The 26,532-nt window shown below is 39.5% G+C and overlaps 1 protein-coding gene and 2 pseudogenes across 4 annotated transcripts; 2 read left to right on the forward strand and 1 right to left on the reverse strand.

Annotated features, from left to right (window-relative positions):
* The first annotated feature begins 1,789 nt into the window (after positions 1-1,789).
* c6h3orf18 (chromosome 6 C3orf18 homolog) lies at positions 1,790-26,532 on the forward strand. 4 transcript variants are annotated; one of them, XM_088338878.1, is made up of 6 exons: positions 1,790-2,088; positions 13,513-13,607; positions 15,672-16,026; positions 17,885-17,910; positions 20,497-20,626; positions 26,086-26,532. In XM_088338878.1, exons 3-6 carry the CDS (start codon positions 15,778-15,780, stop codon positions 26,164-26,166), a joined length of 486 nt encoding a protein of 161 aa, XP_088195004.1. In that variant the 5' UTR covers positions 1,790-2,088; positions 13,513-13,607; positions 15,672-15,777; the 3' UTR covers positions 26,167-26,532. The 4 variants fall into 4 exon arrangements, with proteins under 4 accessions (XP_088195004.1, XP_088195006.1, XP_088195003.1 ...); XM_088338880.1 differs by lacking the exon at positions 13,513-13,607 and adding an exon at positions 22,209-22,232; XM_088338877.1 differs by lacking the exon at positions 13,513-13,607.
* Positions 5,409-5,522, reverse strand: LOC148364698 (U2 spliceosomal RNA; annotated as a pseudogene).
* Positions 23,805-23,917, forward strand: LOC148364699 (U2 spliceosomal RNA; annotated as a pseudogene).

Below are 26,532 nucleotides of genomic sequence, written 5' to 3' on the forward strand. Positions count from 1 at the left end.
GCACTATTTGTAAAAAGGTTTATAAAGTACAGATGCAGTACTTTTATTTGTCAAACAAATACTTGTGCCTGTAAATAGGGTTTGTTCTTTGGTTTAAATGTACAATAGAGTACATATCTGTCAACCTCCAGGGCTCCATGCCCTTACAAACTGTCGTATTTTCCCTTACAAAATAATCTTACACCATATATTTTTTTTCAAACGTGTTTATTTATGTCGTGTAACATGCTATATTGTACATGTGTTTCGTTATATCATTTATATTGTTAAATAACATTTTGTTGTGAGATACTGAGTTGCTCGACATGAATGAGGTTCATTATAAAAAAAGTTCAAAAATTAAGTAGCTTGGACGTTCACTGTGGAAGGAAAAAATACATGCAAATAGAATTTAGTAGAATAATACATTTTCTTATTTTCTGCATTAAATTATTGTTGGTAATAAACTGATTAAAGGGATAACCACAAACCTGTCTTTTTTCATTTTCTCCTTTTTTACTTCCTTTTTTAATTAACTTCTTTATGTAATATAATAATTCGTAATATAATGCATCAAAACAAGTGAGCCGTTTGAGAGCCGGCTCTCTTTAATGAGTTGAGCCGAAAAAGCCGTTTTCTACAAAGAGACGGACTTCCTTTCACTACACAACTACCACGGAATGATGCATGATGGGAAATCCCCAGGCGGCAGACGCATGCGCACAGTAGCATCAGACGCTCGCTTCGTTTGCAAGGAAAAAAACGATACCGAGATAGAGGGTACCGCGGCGAACTCGTTTGACTTGATTGATTTGCCGTTTCGTGATCGGCATTTTTTACTGGATGGTACACATAATTGACAAATTTGCGTTTTTCCATGCAGATTTTCTTGTACGTCGTACATGTCTTAAAATGCATCATAAACTTAATTTGTACGGCAAAAACGTACAGGTTGACAAGTATGAGAGCATTCTATAAATAAAAAAATTAACGTTTCTCCTTCGGTGGTTCTGACTATTGCAGGTCCTTTTTGGAACGTTCCCCTCGCGGAAAACGAAGCGTTACCGTACACAACTTCCCAAATGTTCTGCTGTAGGGAGACAATGTAAAAAAACTGTTGCTGGCTTAGTGACAAAAGAAAAACCATGCACATCATTTTGTTGGATTTGCTCAAAGCGTATGCACACAAAATAAATTGTATCATTGGGAGAAAAAGCAAAGCCACAACGGGGTTAACGTTGTCTGCCTGGGACACCCGGATATATTTCCATGGGTTTGATATTTCCAGGGTTGGGTAGGGTTACTTTAACTGGATTACTTTCAATTACTTTTGGATTACTCCAATACCAAATATGCTAATAAAAGACAAAAGAAACTAAATATGAATAAAATTATGACTCACAACACGTGGTAAGCTTTCTCTCCTGGTTTTGATCTCTTGGCTCTCCGGCAAAACTAACATAAAATGCGACAGAAACAAAATGAAAATAAATCCAAACAGCTTGCCAACATCATTTTTGCCGTTCCATGTATTCCGTTACTCCCCAAGCCTGCACAAAATTTAGTCATTTTATTCATATTTAGTTTCTTTTGTCTTTTATTAGCATATTTGGTATTGGAGTAATCCAAAAGTAATTGAAAGTAATCCAGTCAAAGTAACCCTACCCAACCCTGGATATTTCGTGCATCTTGTGCGCCAAACTGTTAAATCCCATCCTCATCCCCACAAAGCCTGATGAGCAACCCAGGCAGCCAATCACAGCGCGCTTCATTGAGCCTCCTGGCCAATTGGCTGTCCAAGAAAGGAAGAGGGTGGAATGTGTTTTTCCTGCTCCTTCACAGCATCCTTTCAGCAGCGTCTCTCTTGTGTCAAAAGCGTCAAGAAATGAGAATATAAACTGGAGTTTTCTCCAAAGCCCTTGGAGGAAGAGCGTGGGACTCCTGCGGTGGCTGCCGGGACAAGTTAACGATTGTATGGGACATTCGTCCTGGCAGAAAATGGCTGCTTTTCAATGTAAACAGGAGCTGCATTGCTAAATGGAGGAGGGGCGGACATTGACTTCAATGTCCTCTCTGCCAATGAGAACTCCAGCATGTTCTAAAATTCAGGTATGTATGCACCTCTGTTTAAGGCAGCAAGAGAAATGAGTCATTTGCAGGAAATAACATGCCCAATTCTTGTATGTTTGCTTCTATTTGCTTCCATTGGTCGTTTTACCTGGCATGCTCACGTTCACAATTAAAGCAGATGGTCGTCTATCTCTTTGAAACATTAAAGTGACACTGTATTTCACCACTAGATGTCCCAAAAAGTCCTGCATAGTCAAAACCACTAAGGTTTAAACATTTATTTATGTATTAGCAGGGTTGGGTAGGGTTATTTTAACTTGATTATTTTCAATTACTTTTGGATTACTCCCAATACCAAATATGCTAATAAAAGACAAAAGAAACTAAATATGAATAAAATTACAAATTTTTTTGCAGGCTTGGGGAGTAACGGAACACATGGAACGGCAAAAATGATGTTGGCAAGCTGTTTGAATTTATTTTCATTTTGTTTCTGTCGCATTTTATGTTAGTTTTGCCGGAGATCAAAGAGATCAAAGCCAGGAGAGAAAGCTTACCACGTGTCGTGAGTCATAATTTTATTCATATTCAGTTTCTTTTGTCTTTTATTAGCATATTTGGTATTGGAGTAATCCAAAAGTAATTGAAAGTAATCAAGTTAAAGTAATCCTACCCAACCCTGTGTATTAGATATCAGTATTATATTATACATATGACTGTATTAAGATAAAGACTATAGATCGACAAATAAAAACACAGCACATTGAATTGCAGTGCATTGAATGGTAATGCACGGCGGCTGAGTGGCTAGCGCGTCAGCGGCACGGCTCTGAGGTTGTGAGATCGAACCTTCCTGTGTGGAGTTTGCATGTTCTCCCTGTGCTTGCGTGGGCGTCCTCCGGTTTCCTCCTACATTCCTAAAACATGCTTAAGTTGCTGGTCCAAATTGTCCCTAGGTGTGAATGAGCGAGTGAGTTGTCTGTCCCTGTGTGCCCTGCGACTGGCTGGCAACCAGTTCAGGGTGTCCCCTGCCCACAGTCCGAAGATAGCTGGGATGGGCTCCCACACCTCTGCGACCCTACTGTGAATAAGTGGTGCAGATAATGGATGGATGGATGGATGGATGGTCCTTATTGTCATTATATAATAGTACAACCAAATTGGAAAGCTACTATTTTCAGTGCAAGAAACCAAGGGGGAGTGACTGTCAATCTGCACGCTTGCATTTGAGATACTTTGGTTAAGCCAGGTCTGTTATGATTAAAATACAACCGTCACAAATGTAGCGGTTTCCCCTTAGACCTGTAGCCCAGCTATTGCTTTCGCTCTCAGCGCCTCCTCAGTCTTTTCCCGGACCCTATAAAAAATTACGGAACACCCTGTTCTGATCAGCATTTCTTTGCGCTCTTCTGGCATTCCTCAGCGTCCAATTTAATTGATTAATTTCTTTTGAATGTAACAAGCCGCTAAAATACTAACTGTCGCCGTGCCTCACAGTTATTTTATGGTGGACACATTGACTTGTGAGCCTGCTGGCTGTTTGACTGAAGGCATGTACCAACCTATCACAGTTGTGCACAAAGACAGTCACGCCACACAACACACACACTCTGTCCCTGTGATAGCGTCTGCTGTGTGCTGTCTGCTGCAGAACACAATGCACGATGAAAATCTGAAAAGTACAAATATTGCGTAAAGTAAACTGCGATATGTACATACATATAGCTACATTTGTAACTTCAATTAAGCCCTTTTAGTGAAGCCATTTCGCTTATGTGGTTCTGGGTGAAATGAGTTCAACACCCTGACCTAGGAGTATTTAAATAAAATGCATGTTTGTATCATAGTGAGTGTATTTTTGCTTAGTATTCAAATCAATATTGTTCAATAATGAAGGTTTTTTAACCGCTTGGAGGCACTAAATAATACACAATGTTCCTTTTACATGAAAAAATTAATTAAAAACTAAAACTATAAGTACAGTGATCCATTGTATTTTAGGGGTTTGGTCTCCACAATGAACCGTGTATAGGCGAAATCTGTGAAATAGAAACCTTTATTATTTACAATCATTATTCAGTAAAGGCCCTGCGACCCGCTGGCAACCGGTTTAGGGTGTCCCTTGCCCACTGCCCGAGGATAGCTGGGAATGGCTCCAGCAACCCCGCGACCCTACTGAGGAGGGTGGTGCAGATAATGGATGTATATTCAATGAAGTGCTGTACAATGCATTGAAATCAAATTTTAGAGTCCCAATCATTTAACAAATAAAGTACTGTATACTGTAAACATGTATTATTAATAACTAATCACTACTATCTCTCGGACTGTTTCGCCAATTAGAATGCACGATGCATATCCGTGAAGTAGCAAAACCCTGAAAAGTACAGCGTGTGATCATTGTAATTGCAATGTGACAAAACTTGGAGCAGCTATTTAAAGAGCATGCATGTGTGTGTAGGTGTGATGTCAGTTTGGCATTTGAGGGCTTCAAAAGCACATTTCCTCCACAGTTACAGTTAGGGCAGATGGCGCTTATTGCTTAAGATTTATATCTTTGTACTATGATGCATCCACCCTTACGTGCCCACATCCTGCTCTCAACATTTCCCAATCACATCCTAGCAGGCACTACGATATACATGTTTTAAATGACGAAATCAAGATTGGACTTATCTGGTTTTGTTATTCTGTTGTCCGAAACATGTTTTTTTTTTTTTTTTACACCCGCCTGAAGTTCAGAAATAATTTGTTGATTCAAAGTCATGTTGGGAAACTTTAAAGTCCAATTTCAAACCAATTCTGAGTCTGTGTCAGGGGTTGGAAACCCAAAATGTTGAAAAAGCCACAAAAAATATGTTTGGCGCCCGCAAGAAATTAAAAGCTTTATATAAGCCTTATAACATACACTGTACATATATACTGTTTATAGCTATATTCATTAGAAAATGTTAAGAATGTTCGTGTCATGTTTTTCCTCTTACACAAACCATATACCATAAATTCCGGACTATAGAGCGCACCTGATTATATGCCAAACCCACCACATTTTAAGAGGAAAACTGATTTTGTACTTACACAAGCCGCACCTGTATATAAGCCGCATGCGCCCACATTAAAACATGTAACACAAACACAAAATTAACCCAAACCCGACTTTAAGTCCCGCGATTGAAATTGAATGGGGGGGGGGGGGGGGGGGGGGGGGTTTTAAGGGTTATTTAGCTTGTTCATAAATCATTATCCATTATCCGTTATCGGTCAGTTCATAATACGCTACAAAGCCTAGGAGCCGGGACACTTACTCTCAGCCAAAAGGCCAAGCTAAGGTCCTAGCCCTAAAGCCTTGCCGCGATCATTGCGAATGCACCGTTCCCGGAGGTACTGCAATACCGGGCCGTTGCGTGGAGTGGACAGAGCAAGCTCCTATGCCATCTCCGAGTTGCAAAAATCAATGTCCTTCATTAAGGTACACAGTCCAAAATTCACAGCCGGCAAAATTAACTGAAAATGATACCGGTACTTAAGGTTTGATGCAGACCTGCAGAGTCCGGGTCCCGTTAAAAGTAATCCAAGGAAAAAAGTGCATATTTTCAAAGGTAAGGGTGGGAAAAATATATATCCACTATTGTCCGTTGCGTCCACAAACACGTCTCACCTTTACTCCACTTCCTGTCAGCCCCCGTTTGTTTCGCCCCTTCTTTTTGATTCGCCCGTGCAAAACATATCAGAATAAGTCTCTAAAATAAATACATTACAAAAATATACAGTTGTAAATACATATTATACATGGTTACACATATTTACAAAGAAAGACGGTACACCGAGAGAGTTTTCAAAGCTTTAATCATAATAATATAACTTTCATCCCAAATGGTGCCTGTGACAGGTAGCAACATGCTAGCAACACGCTCGCAACACAGTAAACGGGTCCGTTAAAAAAACATACTGTACTTGTAAAAATCACGGTAAACCGTCCTCATCTTCCTCCTTAGAACTGAAGCCATCAAAGTCGTCTTCCCCAGTGTCGGAAAGAAACTTTGTCATATAGACGTCGTCCCACGCTCCCGCGGCCGGACTCGCGCTGTCACTTTCGCTTGAACTCTATTCCACTCCTGATTCTGTGCCCTCCTCTCCGTCACGCAGCAGACCGGCTTTTCGGAACCCGTTGGTTTTATGCTGCCCCACGCTGTCAGGATCCAATGGCAGACTTGAGAAAAGTTGCCTTTCGCATGCGGCCAGTTTTAGTAAAAGATTTCTCGCCGCTAGTCAAGCCAAGAAGTTGCAGTCTTCCTCGGCGCATATATTCCACCGGTCTAAATCTTCCCTTTTGTACTCGAGCGCCGCTGGCGGCAGTTAGAAAGATTACATAAATTGGCCGCATCACTGAATAAGCCGCAGGGTTGAACATTTGGGAAAAAAATAGCGGCTTATAGTCCCCAATTTATGGTACTGTATTTTTCTTTTTCTCATTCATTTTTGAAAAAGCACCAGGGAACCACTAGGGAATGCTAAAGAGCCGCATGCAGCTCCAGAGCTCTATGTGGAAACTTAACCCATAAGAATGACTTTCACTTCTAATTCGTTAGAAAACAGTTTTACTTTGGGGCGGTAGTAGCTCAGGAGGTAAAGCGCTCGTCTTGGGATCAAGAGGTCGCAGGTTAGATTCCCGGCTTCTCCGTGTTACATGTCGAAGTGTCCTTGAGCAAGACACTGAATCCCTAATGCCCCGATAAGCAGGTAGTGGCCATGCATGGCTGACGCTGCTATCGATGTTTGAATGGTTAAGTGTGAAGCACATTGTAAAGCGCTTTGCAGCTTTACAATTGTCTAAATGCAGACCATTTAGACCAGGGGTGTCAAACTCATTATAACTCGGGGGCCACACGCTAGAACAAACATTCTGTCGGGGGCCGGACTAGTAGATTAAAGAGAAAGAAAGAGAGGGATAAAGAAATAAGAGAAAGAGGGAGGGACGAGGAGAGAAGGCGGGACGAAGAAAGAAAAAAAGGAAGCGAGGGAGAGAGTGTGAGAAACAATAGAGATAAAAAGAGAAGTCCTGAGAGAGGGGGGGGAAAAGGGAGAGGAAGAAAGAAATCCAAAGAGAAATAGAAAGACAGAAGGAGAGCAAAGAGAAAAGAAAGTGCGAAGGGTAGGAAGAGAGGAAGAGAAAATAGAAAAGGAAAAAAGGAAGTTAGAGCAAATGAAGTTAAAAAGACACAGAGAGAGAGAGAGACAAAGAGCAACAAAGGAAGAGAAAAATAGAGACACAGAGAGAGAGAGAGAGAGAGAGAGAGAGAGAGAGAGAGAGAGAGAGAGAGAGAGAGAGAGATAAATACAAGTACAGTGTCTTTGTGAGAGGAACCTGGCTTTGGCAACATCAAGTTGACATAATTCAACCTGCATCTTTTTTTTCTCTTGCACTTCTCTGAGTATTTTCTGGCGGGCCGGATTCAATCCCTTAGCGGGCCTGATTTGGCCCGCGGGCCGCCTGTTTGACACCTGTGATTTAGACACTAAAGCAAAGCCATCGAGTATGCCTCCTTAATAAAACCAAGTAGATTTTTTTTCTGACATCATTTTAAGAAATTTTACGACCTCATATGATGTCATAAAAAATAATCTTTCTACCCTAATTGTGACATGACATCATCTAAAGCAAATTACCTGACATGTAGAGAGTAAATCCTATTTTTTCTCCAAAAGTCAGCTAGGACAAGCTCCAGCTCATCCACAGAACTGAATTAAACACGAGGTAAAGTTGATTTATTTTTTGATTGACTGACAAACGACAACTCTGGTGCATGATCATTTTTTTAACCAGAGTGCAAAGGCATACTAGTGCGCTGTGAGACATTTTAGGTATTCCGCTGGGATCTGTCAGATTTCATTAACTAGTGACAACAACTTAACAATTTCTTGCCAAAGACTCGCCATTTTCGGGTGTCATCCAGTCTTCCAGTCATTAGCGGAGCACATGTAATATTATTCCGTATCCATTAGGTTGCAGCATATCGGATGAGTAGGTGGTACTGGTAATTACCGTATTTTCCGCACTATAAGGCGCACCTAAAAGCCTTTATTTTTTTCAAAAGCTGACCATGCGCCTTATAATACAGTGCACCTTATTTATGGATCAATTTTAAAATTGCAAAGTTTTCCAACTAACTTGCAGCCGCCGACTAGATTTTCCCCCGAACGCCAAGTAGTACGCGGTGTATGCTGGGATTTATTTACCCGCGTTTCATTGGCTAACCAATGTGTCAATCATCATTTGAATCGATCACTATTGGCTAAAGTTATTCGGAGGTCAAGGGGCAGATCATTTTTATCATTTACAGGCTGGCATTGGCTTAAACGGCAAAACAAAGACTGCAATTGGCCGAAAAAGATGAATGTGTATAGCACGTGGCTGACGGCATAGAGAAAGCATTTTTTTCTATTCTGTATTTGTAAATATTGTATTCTCCTGGATTTACTACCCTCACGGATATAATAGGACATTGGCTGCACATTATTATGATCACAACGACTTCGGTGAGCTACTCTAGGTTTTATATTGTCCCTGTATCTTGTTTCAGACTGAACTCGATGTTTCTGTGATAAGCGGTGCAGATAATGGATGGAATGGAGTGTCTATTTTTAAATTAAACTCAATTCCAAGTGTTTATTGTCATATGCACAGTAAAGTTGCGAGCGAAAAAGAAAATAGATACTAAGGAATGGTTGGCATTTCTTGAATCCCAAGACTTGAACCTTCCGAATGATGGAACGATGCATTTGAGTGACATCGTATGGACACCGCATCCGCACGTGTTCTGGACACGTATTTGCGTCTTTGCAAGCTTTCGGAATGTTAAGGGGGTAATAAGTTGGACTGAACTATCTGACTGTTTTGTCGACGTTCCCATTGTAGCGCCTTATAATCCGGTGCGTCTTATGTATGTCAAAAATAGGACCAAAAACTATTTTTTCGGGGTGCGCCCTATAACCCGGTGCGCCTTATAGTGCGGAAAATACGGTAATTTTGTTGACTTAATTTTGTTTGGAGATGACCCTTGAGTTTATGCTGCCCCCAACAATTGTATTATTCTGTTTAAACTCCATTATCTGCTCCGCTTATCCTTATTAGGGTTGCGTCGGTGCTGGAGTCCATCCCAGCCGTCTTTGGGCAGTAGGCAGGGGACACAGTGAACTGGTTTCCAGCCAGCCGCAGGGCAAACAGACATACAACTCACTCGCTCACTCATACCTAGGGACAACTTCGACCGGCCAATTAACCTGACATGCTTGTTTTTGGAATATGGGAGGGAACTGAAGTGCCCGGAGGAAACGCATACAAGCACGGGGAGAACATGCAAACTCCGCACGGGTGGCTGGTAGCTGGATTTGATCCGATGACCTCAAAATTGTTCCGCGGACACGCCAACAACTCACCCGCCGTGCCGCCCACTGTTTATTATTTTCATAGAAAAAAGTTTCAAATGTAGTTAAAAATATAATTCCACTGGCAGATAATATTGCTCATTTTGATAAAGTATTTTCCCCTTGTTCCTAGAAAACAAGTACAATAAAATATACCCGAGATAACTCAGATTAAATAAAGTATATCATAAAACCACAACAACAGTAAGTTACAAATATGAATTGCCAGACTACATTCTAAGCTACAGCTAGGAGAAAAAAAATTGTACTCTCTTTGGTCAAAAATGGGACGAAGCCAATAACCATTTTTTTCCAAAAACTACTTGTTTGGGTTGTTCTAAAGTGTTCTAAGTGTATACAAAAGTGTGTATTTTTTAAACAAAAATATGTTTTTTGAAGATTTATCTTGGGGGTGGCAGTAGCTCAGGAGGAAGAGGGCTCGTCTTGGGATCAAGGGATCCCAGTTCGAATCCCGGCTCGTCCGTGTTACATGTCGAAGTGTCCTTGGGTAAGACACTGAACCCCTAACACCCCCAATAAGCAGGTTAGCGCCTTACATGGCTGCAAGGCCGCAATTGGGAAATGTGGAGCACATTGTAAAGCGCTTTGGGAAGTCATTGACTTGAAAAGCGCTATATAAATGCAGATCCTTTCATTTCATTGTCCAAACAATCTAAAACATACAATTTTAGGGGGGTTTATTCATGCAAAACAACATACTGGTTGGGTCTTATCAAACCAATTATTTAGTGGTGAGTACAGAGGTACGCTGTAATAGTTTCGCAAGTGCACTTTCAAAATGGCTGACAATTATTTATGTACCAGAGGGGTGGAACATGGCGGACAAATAACAAAACAGTAGAAAATTCCCCAAATCCTAGCCTCGTACCAGTACAGTGCCCAGACCAAGGGTGTAGCTTTGGTCTTGGCATTGATGGTGACATAGCATATTTTTTAAAATGGAATACATGTAGTGGCGTTACGTAATAAGGATACAAAAAAAGTAATTGTATTCTGTTAGTTACCGCAAAAAATACGTCATCAAATTATAGGTACATTTAGGTAAAATATGGATGACTTTGCAGGGTTGCAATTTTATTTAAAACAATATTCTGTATACATATTTCGCCGATATACGAATTGTGTCATAATTTTAATCACCGACACGAGAGAGGCAGGGAGAGAGAGATTAGGTTTACACGCTACGTGTGCGAGCTCTATCTGTTGCACAGATTGTACAGACAGGCACCAAATAAAACCACTGCATATAGGAAAAAGCACTTCTTTTTGTCTGCATTTTATTTCGCTTCCAATGTAGCACTCATTTTGATGAATTGGCATGAGCCTGCAGTTTTGTGAGGCTGCTAACGTGTGCGTGTTGGGCACTTGGGAGCAAAGTTGCCCAATAATGATGTGTTCAGGGACATTTAGTCAATTTGATTAATTATCGTCCCACTCTCGTCCTCTTCCTCTCTGAGAATAATTACCGGTAACTTCTGCCCAGTAAATCTGATACTTACAATACTTTCAAGAGGTTTGGCATCCCCACTTCCATCCATCCATCCATTATCCGTACCACTTTTCCTCAGTAGGGTCGCGGGGGTGCTGGAGCCAGCCAATCGCACGCCACACAGGGACAGACAATTCACTCGCTCATTCACACCTAGGGACAATTTGGACCAGCCACTTAACCTGACATGCATGGTTTTTGGAATGTGGGAGGAAACCGGAGCGCCCGGTGGAAACCCGCGCATGTACGGGGAGAACATGCAAACTCCGCACAGGAATGTTGGTAGCTGGATTTGAACCCATGAACTGAACTGTGCCACACGCGCTAACCGTGCCACCGTGCTGCCATCCCCACTTCCAACTAGTAAAAATATGTTGGAAATTTAGGAAGTGAATATTTGGTGTGTTGAAAACAATATTGGGTTCCTAATGTTTATTAATGCAAACTAGTACAAAGAATATCTTGTTTGCCATGTGAAAGTCAAAATCAAATTTTTGCTTAAAAAAACTGCATTACGTGGTTAAAATTTAAGCACTTTTTGTAGGACTACAGGCAACAACCTAACTTTGGTTTCCTCTAATTCTTTTTCAAGGGTACATTGTTCATATTATGTCAAACACAATTTAGTAATCTTATTTATATTGTTTTTGTCTTTTATTAGCATATTTGGTATTGGAGTAATCCAAAAGTAATCAAAAGTAATCCAGTTACATTACTTGAGACTGGGAGGTCGGTGGTTCGCGCCCCGGCCGAGTCATTCCTAAGACTTAAAAAGTGGTCGGCGGCGCCCTCTGTTGGCTGCGGCTGCATCGGCTCGCTACAACGGGTCAGGTGCAATCGACATTTCGTTCTGTGTACATTGTTACACAGAATGACAATACAAGGAAATTATTATTATATTATTATTATTGACTATTCTAGTTTTCGGATTACGTTACTGATTACATTTTTCAACAGGTAACTAGTAATTGTTTCGGATTACATTTTTAAATTACCCCTCCCAACCTCTAGATCAGGGGTGTTAAACTCATTTTAACTCGGGGGGCCACACGATAGAACAAACATTCTGTCGGGGGCCGGACTAGTAGATTAAAGAGAAAGAAAAATAGAGAAATAAGAGAAAGAGGGAGGGAAAAGGAGAGAGGGCGGTACAAAGAAAGAAAAAGAGAGAGAGGGAGAGAGCGTGAGAAACAAAAGATAAAAAGTCATGAGAGAGGGGGAAAAAAAGGGAGAGGAAGAAAGAAATCCAAAGAGAAATAGAAAGATAGAAGGAGAGAAAAGAGAAAAGAAAGCGCGAAGGGTATGAAGAGAGAAAGCGAAAAGAGAGAAAAGGAAAAAAGGAAGTTAGAGCAAAAGAGGTTAAAAGACACAGAGAGAGAAAGAGACAAAGCGCAACAAAGAAAGAGAAAAAGAGAGACACAGAGAGTGGAAGAGACGGACAGAGTGGGAGAAAAGGGGTGGAAAAGAAAGCGAGAGAGAGAGAGAGAAATAAAAACAAGTACAGTGTCTTTGTGAGAGGCACCTGACTTTGGCAACATCAAGTTGACATGTTTCAACCTGCATTTTGTTTTCCTCTTGCGCTTCTCTGAGTTTTGTCTCGCGGATTCCATCCCTTAGCGCAGGGGTGTCAAACTCATTTTAACCCGGGGGCCACACGATAGAACAAACATTCTCTCGGGGGCCGGAGAAGTAGATTAGAGATAAAAAAAAAGGGAGAAAGAAATAAGAGAAAAATAGGGAGGGAGAGAGAAGTAGAGAGGGTAGGACAAAGAAAAAGAGAGAGAGAGAAACGAGAGAGAAAGAGGGAGAGAGAGAAACAAAAGAGATGAAATGAGAAATAGAGAAGGGGTTAAAAGAGAGAAAGTATGAAATCCAAAGAGAAATACAAAGAGAGAAGGAGAAAAAGAGAAAGAGAGAAGGAGAAAGCAAGTGAGATGGAGAGAGAGAAAAGAGAGAAAAATGAAAAAGGAAGAGAGCAAAAGAAGGTAAAAAGACACAGAGAGGAAGAGGAACAAAGAAAGAGAAAAAGAGAGACAGCAAGAGTGAAAGAGAGATAGAGAGTGAGAGAAAAAGGAAGGAAGAGAGAGAAATCCAAGTACAGCGTTTTTGACAGGCACCTGGCTTTGGCAACATCATGTTGATATATTTCAACCTGCGGCTCGTTTTTCTCTTGTGCTTCTCTAAGCGTTGTCTCGCGGGCTGGATTCAATCCCTTAGCGGGCCTGATTTGGCCCGCGGGCCGCCGGTTTGACACCCGTGCCTTAGCGGGCCTGATCTGGCCCGCGGGCCACCAAAATGACACCTGTGCTCTAGATTGTAGCAATCCATTAACATATGCAGGAACTGCAAAAAAAAAATTAAAACGCAAATTTGAAAAGACTTGTGTTCTAGAAAGTATTTTCTTGCACCTTTGGTCATACATTGGTGCCAAAGTGAAGTATTTAGGGGGGAGCGGCTCTGCAAATTTGTAAGGTTTCTTGTAAACACAGCTGAATCAAATAACCAGGATTGGTATCAGGGTTTTGCAGAGCTTGCTGATGAATCCAGTGTGGAAACCTTTCAAACTTGCAGGACTGCCGCCATTGGGAACAAGATTTTGGCACCTATGACCCCAATTAAATAGGTAATGAAGCATGTTTTTGGGGGGTGGGTGTTATGAGTGGCACAGTTCTGCTCCCTGCCTTTTAGTTTTCCATACCTCCTTACTCATTCAAGCAAGATAACAGTCTACAAGTCTCACCAAAAGACACAATGCATGTATTTTATTATTTTTTTTAATAATGTTCACTGGAATCAATTCAATAATCTTATTTCTCAAACTGTTTTAATTACTATGCCCTCGTGAAATTTTTCAGCAGAGTAATTCCAAGAAGCCAGTGGATCATTGACATTGTTTTCTGCCCCTGTCCCTAAAAAGTTGCTTTGACAGATCATTTTGAAAATTATTTTTCTTACTTTAATACCATAGTAAAATAAGAAAGATATCTAATATAATATTTGAAAAACATTTTCCTGTTAAAATTACAAAAAAAACTTTAAAACTTGATAGATTATCTCACAGTTCAACTCAGGCATTGGATTTTTTTCTTTTTAAATAAATGCAAATATATTAGTTATTTTAGCAAAAAATAGTTCACATTTTCTTAATTTAGGAAAAAATTACTTCATACAAGTTTGCCTGTTTAAATGTTTTATTTTACCTGGAAAACAATTAAATTTAGCATGAAAGTATGATTAAATAAAATATAAAAAAAGCATAATTGTCCGTTTTGGTACAATGCACATCATTCTATTTTATTACAAGAAAAGTAAGTTTATCAAAAAATAAAATACGAAAAATAATCCTTAAATTAAGCAACATTTTTTCTGATATTGCACACTAAAGATATTTTTATTCTCATTCTAACAGAAATATATATTTAGCTTTTAAAGAATAAGAACATTGAAAAGAGTATAATAATTTGTCAATTGGACAATAATGGAGAGTGATTTCATGTTTGTTTGTTAGTGTAGCCCGAAATACAATACAAACGCTAACGAAGATTTTGAAAAAAAGAACAGTTTATTAGTACAGTGGAACCTCGGTTCTCGGCCATAATCCGTTCCAGAACCCTGTTCGAAAACCGATATGTTCGATCACCGAAATCATTTTTCCCATTAAAAATAGTGTAAATCGTTTTAATCCGTTCCAACACCCTGAATGTTTACCTTGAATGTTTAACGTAAACATAAAGCTAATCCAGGCTAATCATACATTCGCGTTATTGTAATCCTCAGTACAAAAGATTACGCTAACATGAACGTGTAAAAATAAAAAAATCAGGTCGTTTACAAGTCATTTAGTACCCGGGTCTCCACAAGTGGTGAGCGGTTCATTGAAAAGGGGGCTGCCTCCCAACACCCTGAATGTTGGGCTCCGTTCTAACACCCTGAATGCTTACCTTGAATGTTTAACGTAAACATGAAGCTAACCCAGGCTAATCGTACGTTCGCGTTATCGTAATCTTCCATACGAAAGATTACGCTAACATGAACGTGTAAAGGTAAAAAAAAAGGATAAAGAAAAGAATTATGCATACGATTTCTTACATTTGTGGTGGTCAGCAGAAGGCGCAGGTGGACGTTGGGTAGAGGATCAGACACTCGCACACCTCCTTCATATTTTGCTATTATTTCTTTCTTAAATGCAATAGTTGTACGCACTACTTTTCTTTTTTCACCTGTAGCAACTTTGCTGCTTGCACTGACTTTCTTCGGAGGCATAATTAGGGGCTAAAACACTTCGTACACCTATATTAAAAGCGAAAGCAATACAAAGCACGGCCGCACGCGATAACAGTTGGGCAGGAAAAGAGCGATCAACACCCGTACGCCGCTCAGCATCGCACCCTAGCGTACGCACTCACGCATTACAGGCGTTCGAATTTTTTGACTGAACAGCGAAGCAAGAATTTCTCGAAATTTTTGGTTGGACTCCGATTTGTTCGATATGAGAGGCGTTCGAAAACCGAGGTTCCCCTGTACTTGAGGATTGACTGAGGCTGCAATCATGACTTTAAGCCAGGAGATGGCGGCAAAGAGTAGCAAAATATCAGCCACCACCTTTAAATTGAACTTTAAACCAGAAAAGAGCAAAAATAGCCTCATTGTTTATTAACCTGTGTTTGTGTCGTATCTCATTGTCAAGGTCACAGGACCAAGGTGTCATCAGGTGTAGGATGAAGACAACTTCCTCAGAAATGAGACAACACACACTACAAATATAAACTGCAATCCAGTTGAACTTGCTGACCATGGCCCTGCCCCAAACCAAAAGCACGTTTGTATCTCCAACTGCTGCTTCCGTCTCCTTGTCGGCCACAACAAGCACCGTGAGGGAAAACTTCACGTCCCGAGTGACGTTCATGACTGTCACCATTCCGGCCAATGAGAGCAGCGTAAACGCCACAGCGTTCCCAGCCCCGAATATGGAAAGTTCGGGGATGGAGATGGTGCTTCTTCCCTTTGGTATCATCACCATCATTGGGCTGGCACTGGCTGTAGTAAGATGTTTAGAAATTCTTTTATAATACAGTAATCCCTCGTTTTCTCGGGGGCTGCGTTCCAAAAACGTCATAATGCCATCATTAAAACCAAAGAACAAACCCAATTGACATGCTCAAGCATTTTTTTAACAAATAAAAGTACTGTTTTTTTCCATAAATGACTTCTGTACTGTAATATTATGAGCTTTAAAATAATCTTGCTGCTTCATCGCACTATTGTATTGATTAAGGAGATGACCCACGTTATTTTAATGAAGTGCTGCAACTAACGAATACTTTAATAAAACGATTAGTTGACTAATCAGATGATTGTTTTTTTTCCTAAATTTAATATAATGCTCTACTTACAAACGAGACAGGTTCCGGACTATCATTTTTAAATAGAATTTGTTAGTAAGTTGCCTCAGTGCTATATTTTCTATGTTTAAGTCTTATATAGATATGTTTAATGTTGTATAAGTATCCTGTATCGTTTTGTTCCAAAAATAAACGTTTAATAAAATAATATGCTCTATAATGACAAATAAAGATAAGTTTAACTTACTTTTGGACGACGAGCTTTAAGAGTTAGACGACTTCCTCCTCCGTGGTAGAAAGTGGCCGAAAAAAAAGCGATCCAATCATTTTTTTCAACCGCATTAAGCTTTCTTAGTCCGCTTTCAATAATAAAAAAACGGCTTTCCTCTTCTTTACACTTTAAACCAACCATATTGAATGGATGCACGAGATATCAAACAATAAAAATGTCAAAGTTCTTAGCACGTTGGAGATACAGCATAGTTTGTTTACACACAAACTAAGAAGAGAAAGCTGGATGTCTTCTTCAGGGTGGATGCTGGGTGAGCTCTTAAAGCGCCACACGCTGGTAGTGGCGAAAAGAAGCACTCCAGTACTGTCCTGTACTTGGAAAAAGGTGCACAATACAAAATCTAACTTACAGCAATGTCCGGATATTTTTCGACATCCCGAAAAAATGTTGGTATCTACCGTTTTTTCATAACTCGAATGTTCAAAAGTAGGGGAGTGTCTGTATGAAGTCCATTTAATTATGTGGAAAATGATAATACACACAAGAAAAATGAGGACAATTTAAAATTCACATTTTATTTAACATTCTATGGAATCGTGATAAAAATTCAAAACCATTTAGGCACAGTGCTCGATCAGTAGAGACATAAATCCATCTATAAACATCAATTTTTTACGTTCATTTAGATGAGTCAACTTTGAGAAATTTTTTTTGAATCCCCGGCACTTGGATTATTTTGCAACATATTAGCATAATTGTTGGGATAAACACTGCACAATCTGTGTCGAATTGTAAAAAAAAAAAAATCTGTTGGGGAATTCCCTTAAAAGCATGTGAAGTCCATATTTGTTGGCGTTAGAGATCGTCTTCTGCTGTTTGTGCCCAGGAGCATTCGAACCGAGCGTTTTTTGACATGATGGCTTTCAGAGAAATTTGAATTTGAAAAAGATTTGCGCATACGAATTTGTTTCATGAGTGGGAGTAAAACTCAAAAAACAGCCTGGGGAGCAATGGGGGCCCCCAGGATGTACTTGCCCAAGACACCACAGGAAGTGATGCCACAACGACAACCTTGTTATGGGGGACAGTGAATGTAAACCGTGAATGAACAGTTTAGACCGCAATGTTATTGACACAAAGGCAGACACAGGCAGAAAAAGGGCGGGGGCGACTACAGTTATAGCCAATTAGAACACGGAACACAATGAAAATCCGCAAAGTGGCGAAACCGCGAAAAGTAAACCACAAAACAACGGGGAATTACTGTACAGTATATCCAATACTGGTTTGTGTTTTTAAATGCTCTATGTCCAATCTTCTTCACAGATGGTGTACATTCGGAAAAGGAAACGGTGAGTTTGATTCGGTTCTAAAGTAATATGAAAGGATCTGTGTTTATGGTGGATTCTGAGAATTTAAAGCCCCAATGTGTAATATTCAACCACTAGATGGCAATGTTGTCTAATGCGAATGAAAACCAGTGCCACAGAGCACAGCGTTGCAGCATGATCCATGAATGACAAAGTGCAATGCCTAACGAGAAGTAAAAGTAATATAAATTTTTCGACCTATGTTTATTATTGGAAAGTGTGAAGAACATTGTAAAGCGCTTTGGGAGGTCTTCAGTGACTTGTAAAGCGCTATATAAATGCAGACCTTTTACCATTGAAAATAATATTGGTATGAGTGTTCAGGTATTTTTACCTTGTATTCGAATCAAATCATCTTTTACGGAATGAAAGTTTTTTGTACCCCTAGGAGGCACTAAATGTTACACACTGTTCCTTTAAATCAGGGATGTCCAACATAGGCCCAACATCATGCGGCTTATAATCAGGTGCGCTCTATTGTCCGATTTTTACGGTACTTCACTATTCATTATTTTTAGTACTTTACATTTTAATACTTTAACCCTTATATGCTGTTCAGTGAAAATTTCACTTAATTATATTTTATCTATGTATTACATTTCAGTACTTTTTTATACTTTCAACTACTTTTCAGAACTTTTTAATACCTGTCTGTTCTTTTTCATACTTTTCAGTACTTTTCAATTTAAAGGGTCAATTGGTAATGTTTAGTGCATCTTAGTGGTATCCCTCGGTTTTCACGGTTAATGGGGACCAAGACCACCCGCGAAAACTGAAAATCCGCGAAGTAGCGGCGCCCCTTCAAAAATGCCGAGTTCCCTCCTTGATAAACTGAGCGCCACGTAAGAAGGGGGTGAGGTGGGTGGAGTTGAATGGGGGTGTGGTTTCGTGAGCGAAGCGGCAATGACTAAGCATTGTGTCAGGGTCTACTTTTTAGACCCGCGAAGCTCTGAACCCACAAAAGTGGAACCGCGAACTAGCGAGGTTCCACTGTAAAAAATTTTCATTCAGTATGTTGCCACCCTGTTTGTAAACTTGCTGCTACGCTGTGCTCTGTGGCACTGGTTTTTGTTTGCATCAGATAACAATACAGTGTCATCAAGTGGTTAAATATTACACACTGGGGCTTTAGTTTTTTTTTTAAACTTTCCTACACTTTCTCAAACTTTCATCTACTTTTCAGTACATGTTCACACTTTTTAATACTTTTTCGTACTTTTGTTCTTGTTTATTCATTTCTGTTCTTTTTCATACATTTCAGAACTTTTTAATACATTTTATTCCGTTTCGAACTTTGTCATACATTTTTTTTGTGCTTTTCAGTACTTTTTCATATTTAACACTCTTTATATGTGTTCATACTTCTCAGTACTTCATCATACTTCTCACTAATTTTTACTAGTCTCCTTTCAAGCACATTTTCCTACTTTTCACTGTTATGTGTAACTCTTCCTATACCCAGTGTTCATTTTACCTCTGAAAAGTGATGGGTCCCGGGGACTCGCATGCTCAAAAATCTATGGGTCCCCAAAATTTAGCTTGCTCCATGCCCTTACAAACTGTCGTATTTTACAAAATACAAAAAAATCTTTTTTATTTTTTTTCAAACATGTTTATTTATTTAGTTTAACATGTTATATTGTACATGTGTTTCCTTATATCATATATATTGTTAATGAACATTTTGTTGTGAGACAGTGAGTTGCTTGACATGAATGAGGTTTTTATTTTTACACGTTCATGTTAGCGTAATCTTTCGTACGTAAGATTACGCTAACGCGAACGTACTATTAGCCTGGGTTAGCTTCATGTTTACGTTAAACATTCATGGTAAGCATTCAGGGTGTTGAAACGGATGAAAACGATTTACATTATTTTTAATGGGAAAAATGATTTCGGTGATTGAACAAATCGGTGTTCGAACAGGGTTCTGGAACGGATTATGGTCGAGAACCGAGGTTCCACTATACTTCCTTTTTTTTCTTAACTTCTTATTACAACATAATCATTCGTAATATAATGCATCAAAGCAAGTGAGCCGTTTGAGAGTCGGCTCTCTTTAATGAGTTGAGCCGAAAAAGCCGGTTCTCTAAAAAGAAACGGACTTTCACTACACAACTCGAACTGGAGATCGGCGTGCAGACGAAAACTCGAACCGCAAGACCAAAACAACAATGGCGGATCTGCCTGACGAAAAGTTTGGAGTGCGGTAAATCTTTGTTAAAAAATGCTAATGACAATTTCGTGTCAAAAAAGTTGCGTCCCGGGGACGCACGTTGATTTGACACGATGCGTCCCCAGCACGCGGGCAAACGAGAACACTGTATACCTCTCAATACTTTGTCTTAATCTCTTTCACTCAGAGCAGTTTTCTTACAAAATGGCCCCTGAGCAAAAAGGAGTTTGACACCCCTGGTTCAACTAAACAACCACACAAAGATAACCACAGCATAATTTTTCATTTGTAATTGCAAAGGGAGCACCTCATCACGTATTTTACCTAGGTCTCCTTGCTGTCTCTTTGCTTAAATCATATTAAAACATTCCTCATCATCTTTTCTATGGCAGTTTGGAGAAGTTAAGGCACCAGCTCATGCCCATGTACAACTTTGACCCGGCCGAAGAACAAGACGACCTGCTGGAACAGGAACTTCTGGACCACGGCCGGGATGGCACACTTGCCGGTCCCAATTCTAAGGTAAGCCAGGTGTACAGGAGGATTCAATAGTGTGCTGAACACTTCAATAACTGCTATGTTTAGTATTTCAGCAAAGCAATGATGACGCTATCAACAAACGTAGATCTGGATGTATTTTGTCCGTAGTAATTACTGTCTGTCATGGCTACTTTAAAACAGGGGGCCGATGCAATCCTATGAGTATAGCCCGTTATGACTTAATTTATGAGTTTGAGGTGAGAAAAACTGCCCTTTAGGTTCTTCGGGCTGACACACCGAGGATTTATGTTTGACTGACTCTGGCAAAAGGATCCCTTTGACAAAAAATGAGATGCATTTTTTCTTATATTTAACGCCTTAACATTATTGCCTTCAAAGTAATCTTAAATTCTTAATTTGAATCTTAGTGGAATACCTAGTTAAGAGAGAAAGCATTCTGATCCTGTGTTGTTACAAATAACATATTGCAATACAGTGGAACCTCGGTTCTCGACCATAATCCGTTCCAGGACCCTGTTCGAAAACCGATTTGTTATATCACCAAAATCATTTTTCCCATTAAAAATTATGTGGAATTGTTTTAATCCGTTCCAACACCCTGAATGTTTACCTTGAATGTTTAACGTAAACTTAAAGCTAACCCAGGCTAATCGTACGTTCGCGTTATCGTAATCTTCCGTACGAAAGATTCCCCTAACATGAACGTGTAAAAATAAAAAAATCAGGTCGTTTACAAGTCATTTAGCACCGGGGTCTCCACGACAAGTGGTGAGCGGTTCATTGGAAAGGGGGCTCTGTTCCAACACCCTCAATGTTGGGCTCCGTTCCTACACCCTGAATGTTTAACGTAAACTTAAAGCTAACCCAGGCTGATCGTACGTTCGCGTTATCGTAATCTTATGAATAGGATTTCTTATCTTTGTGGTGGTCAGCAGAAGGCGCTCGCACACCTCCTTCATATTTGGTTATTTCTTTCTTAAATGCAATAGTTGTACGCACTACTTTTCTTTTTTCACCTGTAGCAACTTTGCTGCTTGCACTGATTTTCTTCGGAGGCATAATTAGGGGCTAAAACACCCGTACGCCGCTCAGCATCGCACCCTAGCGTACGCACTCACGCATTACCGGCGTTCGAACTCCGATTTTTTGACCCAACAGCGAAGCAAGAATTTCTCGAAATTTTTGGTCGGACACCGATTTGTTTTCGAACTGAGAGGCGTTCGAAAACCGAGGTTCTACTGTACTTGGGAATAGGGACGTTAAGAAGTGTATTTTTAAGAAATCTAAAAAACCCCATTATTTTGATCAATAACGCAATATTACTTTACAACATGAGGACCCTTTTTGCCAGAGAGGCTCACATTGTTCTGCTTCTGTAATATTGGTCAACCTGAATGTAGTTCGAACACCATTTTTTTCAGCATTAACAAATTTATTTCCACAATATGAATAAATTGATGACATGGTTTGATGATCCATGTAAGTTAATATTTTGTAGCATTGTCATCAAGATTCTCACATTTTATGCACATACATAAATTGATTGTATTTCCTTTTCTGTTGAGTTGACCTTTTTTCGTTTGTTTTTGATGTTTTGACAAAGGCATGATGATAAAAAGCAAACATGGTAAAGTATAACTGTTGTCACATCCCTTAAACTTTACTACTTTTCCTTCTTTTCCAAATCATTTGTCATGCGTATAATTACCATATTTATTTCAATTTACAAACCTTAATATTTCCTAAACATCAGACATAGTTATATGTGCATTCATTATTTCCATCCTTTTCCTAATTCATTTGAGTATTCCTATTGTCACATACATTGGGGTAAACACGTATTTAGTCAACCACTGATTGTGCAAGTTCTCCCACTTGAAAATATTAAGAGAGGCCTGTATTTGTTAACATTGGTAAACCCCAACCTTTATGTTCAAATATTGGTTGGAAATAAGTATTTGGCCAATGCCAAAAGCTTATCTCACTACTTTATGTACCCTTTGTTAGCAATAACTGAGGTCAAATGTTTTCTGTAACCCTTCACAAGCTTTTCACACACTGTTGCAGGTATTTTGGCCCATTCCTTCATGCAGTTCTCCTAGAGTAGTAATGTTTTGGGGCTGTTGTTGGGCAACATGGACTTTCACCTCCCTCCACAGATTTTCTATGGGGGCATGAAATCTGGAAACTGGCAAGGCCACTAAAGGACCGTAAAATGCTTCTTACGAAGTCACTTGTCATTGCCCTGGGTGTGTGTTTTGGATCATTGTCATGCTGTAAGACCCAGCCACATCACATCTTTACTGCCCTGCTGACGGAAGGAGATTTTCACTCAAAATTTCTGGATACAGGGCCTAATTAGTTCTTCATATGGAGCGGTCATCCTGGTCCCTTTGCAGAATAACAGCTCCAAAGCATGATGTTTATAATTCAGATTTGATTTCCTCCTATGTTCCGGTCCGGAGCTTTCGTTCTGAAAGCACTGGTCTACTGGTGATCCCAAGAGCCAAGAAGACTTCCGCAGGTTCGAGAGCATTTTTCATCCGGCATCGGTGCTGTGGAATGCTCTTCCCCCTGAGATCCGATTTGCAACCTCAGTGGAAATGTTTAAATCTAAGCTTAAAACACACTTCTACTCTATAGCATATGAATAACCTATATTTTTTGTTGACAATATCTCTGTATTATTTGTAATTGCAACATCCATTGCAGCCTGGTCATCCTGAAAGGGGGTTTACCACATGTGCGGTCCCTTCTCAAGGTTTATTCATTTTCCTCATGTTGAGGTTTTTGAGTTTTTCCTTGCCCTCATGTTGGTTTCAGATCAGGGGATGGTGTAATAATAGTCTGAAATAGTAGTCTGTGCAGTGACCTGTGCAGCCCTTTGAGACTCTTTGTGATTAAGGGCTATACAAATAAAAATGACTTGACTTGACTTATAACCCCATGGTTCACAGTGGGTATAGTGTCCATCAGATAAAATTCAGTATTCTTTCTCCTCCAAACACGAGAACCCGTGTTCCTGCAAAAAGGTCATATTTCCGTTTCTTCTGACCAGAACACATTCTCCCAGTCCTCTGCTGGATCATACAAATGCTATTTAGCAAACCGCAACCAGGCCTAGATGTGTACTGACAGTGCATAATATGAGTCCCTGGTTCCAAATTATGTTACTGTGGTCCCATCTGTCTGTAGGTCCTTCACTTGGCCTTATCTTTGATTTTTGCAATCCGGAGATGGAATAAGAGCTTGCTCTGTCCACTCCACGCATCGGCCCGGTATTGCAGTACCTCCGGGAACGGTGCATTCGCAATGATCGCAGCAAGGCTTTAGGGCTAGGACCTTAGCTTGGCCGTTTGGCTGAGAGTAAGTGTCCCGGCTCCTAGGCTTTGTAGCGTATTATGAACTGACCGATAACGGATAATGAATAACGAAGATAGAACAATAACCCTTAAAACCCACCCCCCGTGTGGTTCTGAGATTTATTCTCACCGTTCTTGTTATGATTTTAATGCCACAGGGTGAGATCTTTCATGGAACCCCAGCTCGAGGGAGATTATCAGTGGTATTCTATGGCTTCCATTTTCTAATAATTTCTCCCACAGGTGATTTCTTTATATCACGGCTTTTTCCTATTGCTGACGTCTTCCCAGCCGGGTGCAGTTCTATAATTTTGGCTCTAGTGTCCTTCGACAGCACTTTGGGATTGGAAATAGAGCTTGGAGTGTGACTGACTGAAGTTGTGGATCGGTGTCTTTTTATACCGCTAACGAATTAATACAAGTGACGAGCGAGCCTCGTTGGACATCGTTAGAACAAGTTAAACCTCTTTAACAGCCAGAAATCAGACAATGTGATTTTCAGTTTTTTTTTTGCCCCACATTTCTTCTCTCGTGGTTGAGGTTTTCCCAAGTCGACAAACTAATCTTTTTATGTAGGGGGAACTTGAACAATAAGTGGTTGACTAAATACGTATTTGCCCCACTGTAATTCTCACATCCTACTCATATCTATCTTCTTTTGGGGAAGCTGCCACAAAAGATTGCCCCCGAACAATTTTAAACATATCATTTTCTGTTCCTTTATTTTATATGATGAGTCAAGTGATTTCCACCTGTTATCCATTTCTTTAGGGGATGATGTTGATGTATTAATAAAGGTGCTGTGTTTAGAGTAATGGCCCTTTGCAAGAGTAAGAAGCTCTATCCCAAGAGTCGTATTTTAAAAATTCAACAGTTAGATAGGAACCACATTATATTTTTTTGTGGGGAAAACGTGTTTTGAAATATTTTTTAGAATACTAGAATTATCTTCACTGTCACTAATAAATAACAACTTATTGTGAATATTGTTTATGACATTCGATGTGTTACTCCAGGATAAACATCTAGTAAAAAAGCTAAGATAAAATAGAATATTCACTAAACATTAGATTTCTTTAAAAAATAAATAAATACATTTTAATTTATTTAAAAAATAAAACTCCAACGGCCTTAAAGGGGCAGTGTGTATTATTTAGTGCCCCCTAGTGGTAAAGAAATTTATAATTTATAAAAAAAAATAAAAATGAATATATATATATATATATATATATATATATATAATATATATATATATATATATAATATATATTTGAGAGAGGGATGTATAAACAATAATCAAAAATGCATGAGCTATCTTCTAAACATGCATTTTTTTTCAAAATACCTGTAATAAGCATGTTTTACATAACATGAGCGTCACCTAAAGGAAACTGACATAAGTGTCTGCCATCTTGTTGCTAGGGTTAACCAAAAACCTCAAAAAGGTAAAATTGTGCTTTTTGGTCACTTTGACTCTCTGCAGTTTGCATTCTTTGTGTATTTTAGAACTTGTTGCAATTACACTATATTTTGACGTATATTTTTTATCTCTTTACCTTCATCTTACTTTGCACTGAAAAAAAGAATCCCTCCAAACTTGTACTTCTGTATAATTTCAATAAAGACCTTAAAACAACATCTAGTGGCCAAATAATACACACTGTCTCTTAAAAATGTCTTGCCTGGCCCCCAATGCTTTTTAGAGGGAGGGAAGTAACTTACATCTGTTTAGAATGGATGACTGGTAAGTTTATAATTTAGTACACACTAAAAATAAGGAGAGAAGACATCAATTACGTTTTGCAAGGAGATAGTGCAAAATGCAAAAAATCCAATCCGATCTAAAGGTCGTCTCCTGAGCCCTTACTTTTGTATTAATTGTCCTAGTTTACAAAAAGCGGATCCACTCCAAAGGGTGTGGAAATCAAAGAACAGCAACATTATTGACCAACAGTGACAATGATATATACAGTGCATAAGTCACCCTGGAATTCTATGCATTCTACTTTCCCGGTGTCCAATAATAAAAATCGAACTATATTCCTTATTTTACGCAAGCAGAATAAACTTGGCAATAAAAGATAAACTCTTGTATATGTGAATGTTCTTAAAATCCAGACTCTCCGAACCTCGCAGGGGAGCAGCCAGAGACCCAGCCGCCTGGTCTTCACAGATGTAGCCAAAGCACTCAACGCTTGACAAAGCTCTTCCATTCATTTAGCAAACTCCCTTTTAAAAACGGTAGGTCTCAATAGTAAGGAATGAGAAAAAAAGGCTAGTTTTTGATGACGAAATGGTGCTTTGTCGCAATGAATTTGAAATTACCGGATGCATGCAATCCAACGGAGCATTACCTCCACAATCTTAGTCCACGAAAATGTGTTCACTTAGTATTTGGTTGTCACAACGTTTCTGTTCTTCTTTGCCTCTTTGTAATCATTGTAATAATGTGTAACACTGTATGTTATCACTCATCTTTTGTCTTCTTGTGTCTTCCTGGTTGAACAGTATACAACTTGTCCTGTACATTAAAAGTGTTCAACAACCTTCCTACAATTCTCCAAA

This window comes from Urocampus carinirostris, chromosome 6 (assembly GCF_059441175.1).
Source record: "Urocampus carinirostris isolate Australia breed hairy pipefish chromosome 6, RoL_Ucar_1.0, whole genome shotgun sequence".
Classification (NCBI taxonomy): Eukaryota; Metazoa; Chordata; class Actinopteri; order Syngnathiformes; family Syngnathidae; genus Urocampus; species Urocampus carinirostris.

Coding starts and splice junctions, on each gene's coding strand:
- c6h3orf18 (XM_088338878.1), top strand. CDS start 15,778: ATGGCCCTGCCCCAAACCAAAAGCACGTTTGTATCTCCAACTGCTGCT. Junction 16,027..17,884: donor TTGGGCTGGCACTGGCTGTA/GTAAGATGTTTA, acceptor TCTTCTTCACAG/ATGGTGTACATTCGGAAAAG. Junction 17,911..20,496: donor TACATTCGGAAAAGGAAACG/GTGAGTTTGATT, acceptor TTTCTATGGCAG/TTTGGAGAAGTTAAGGCACC.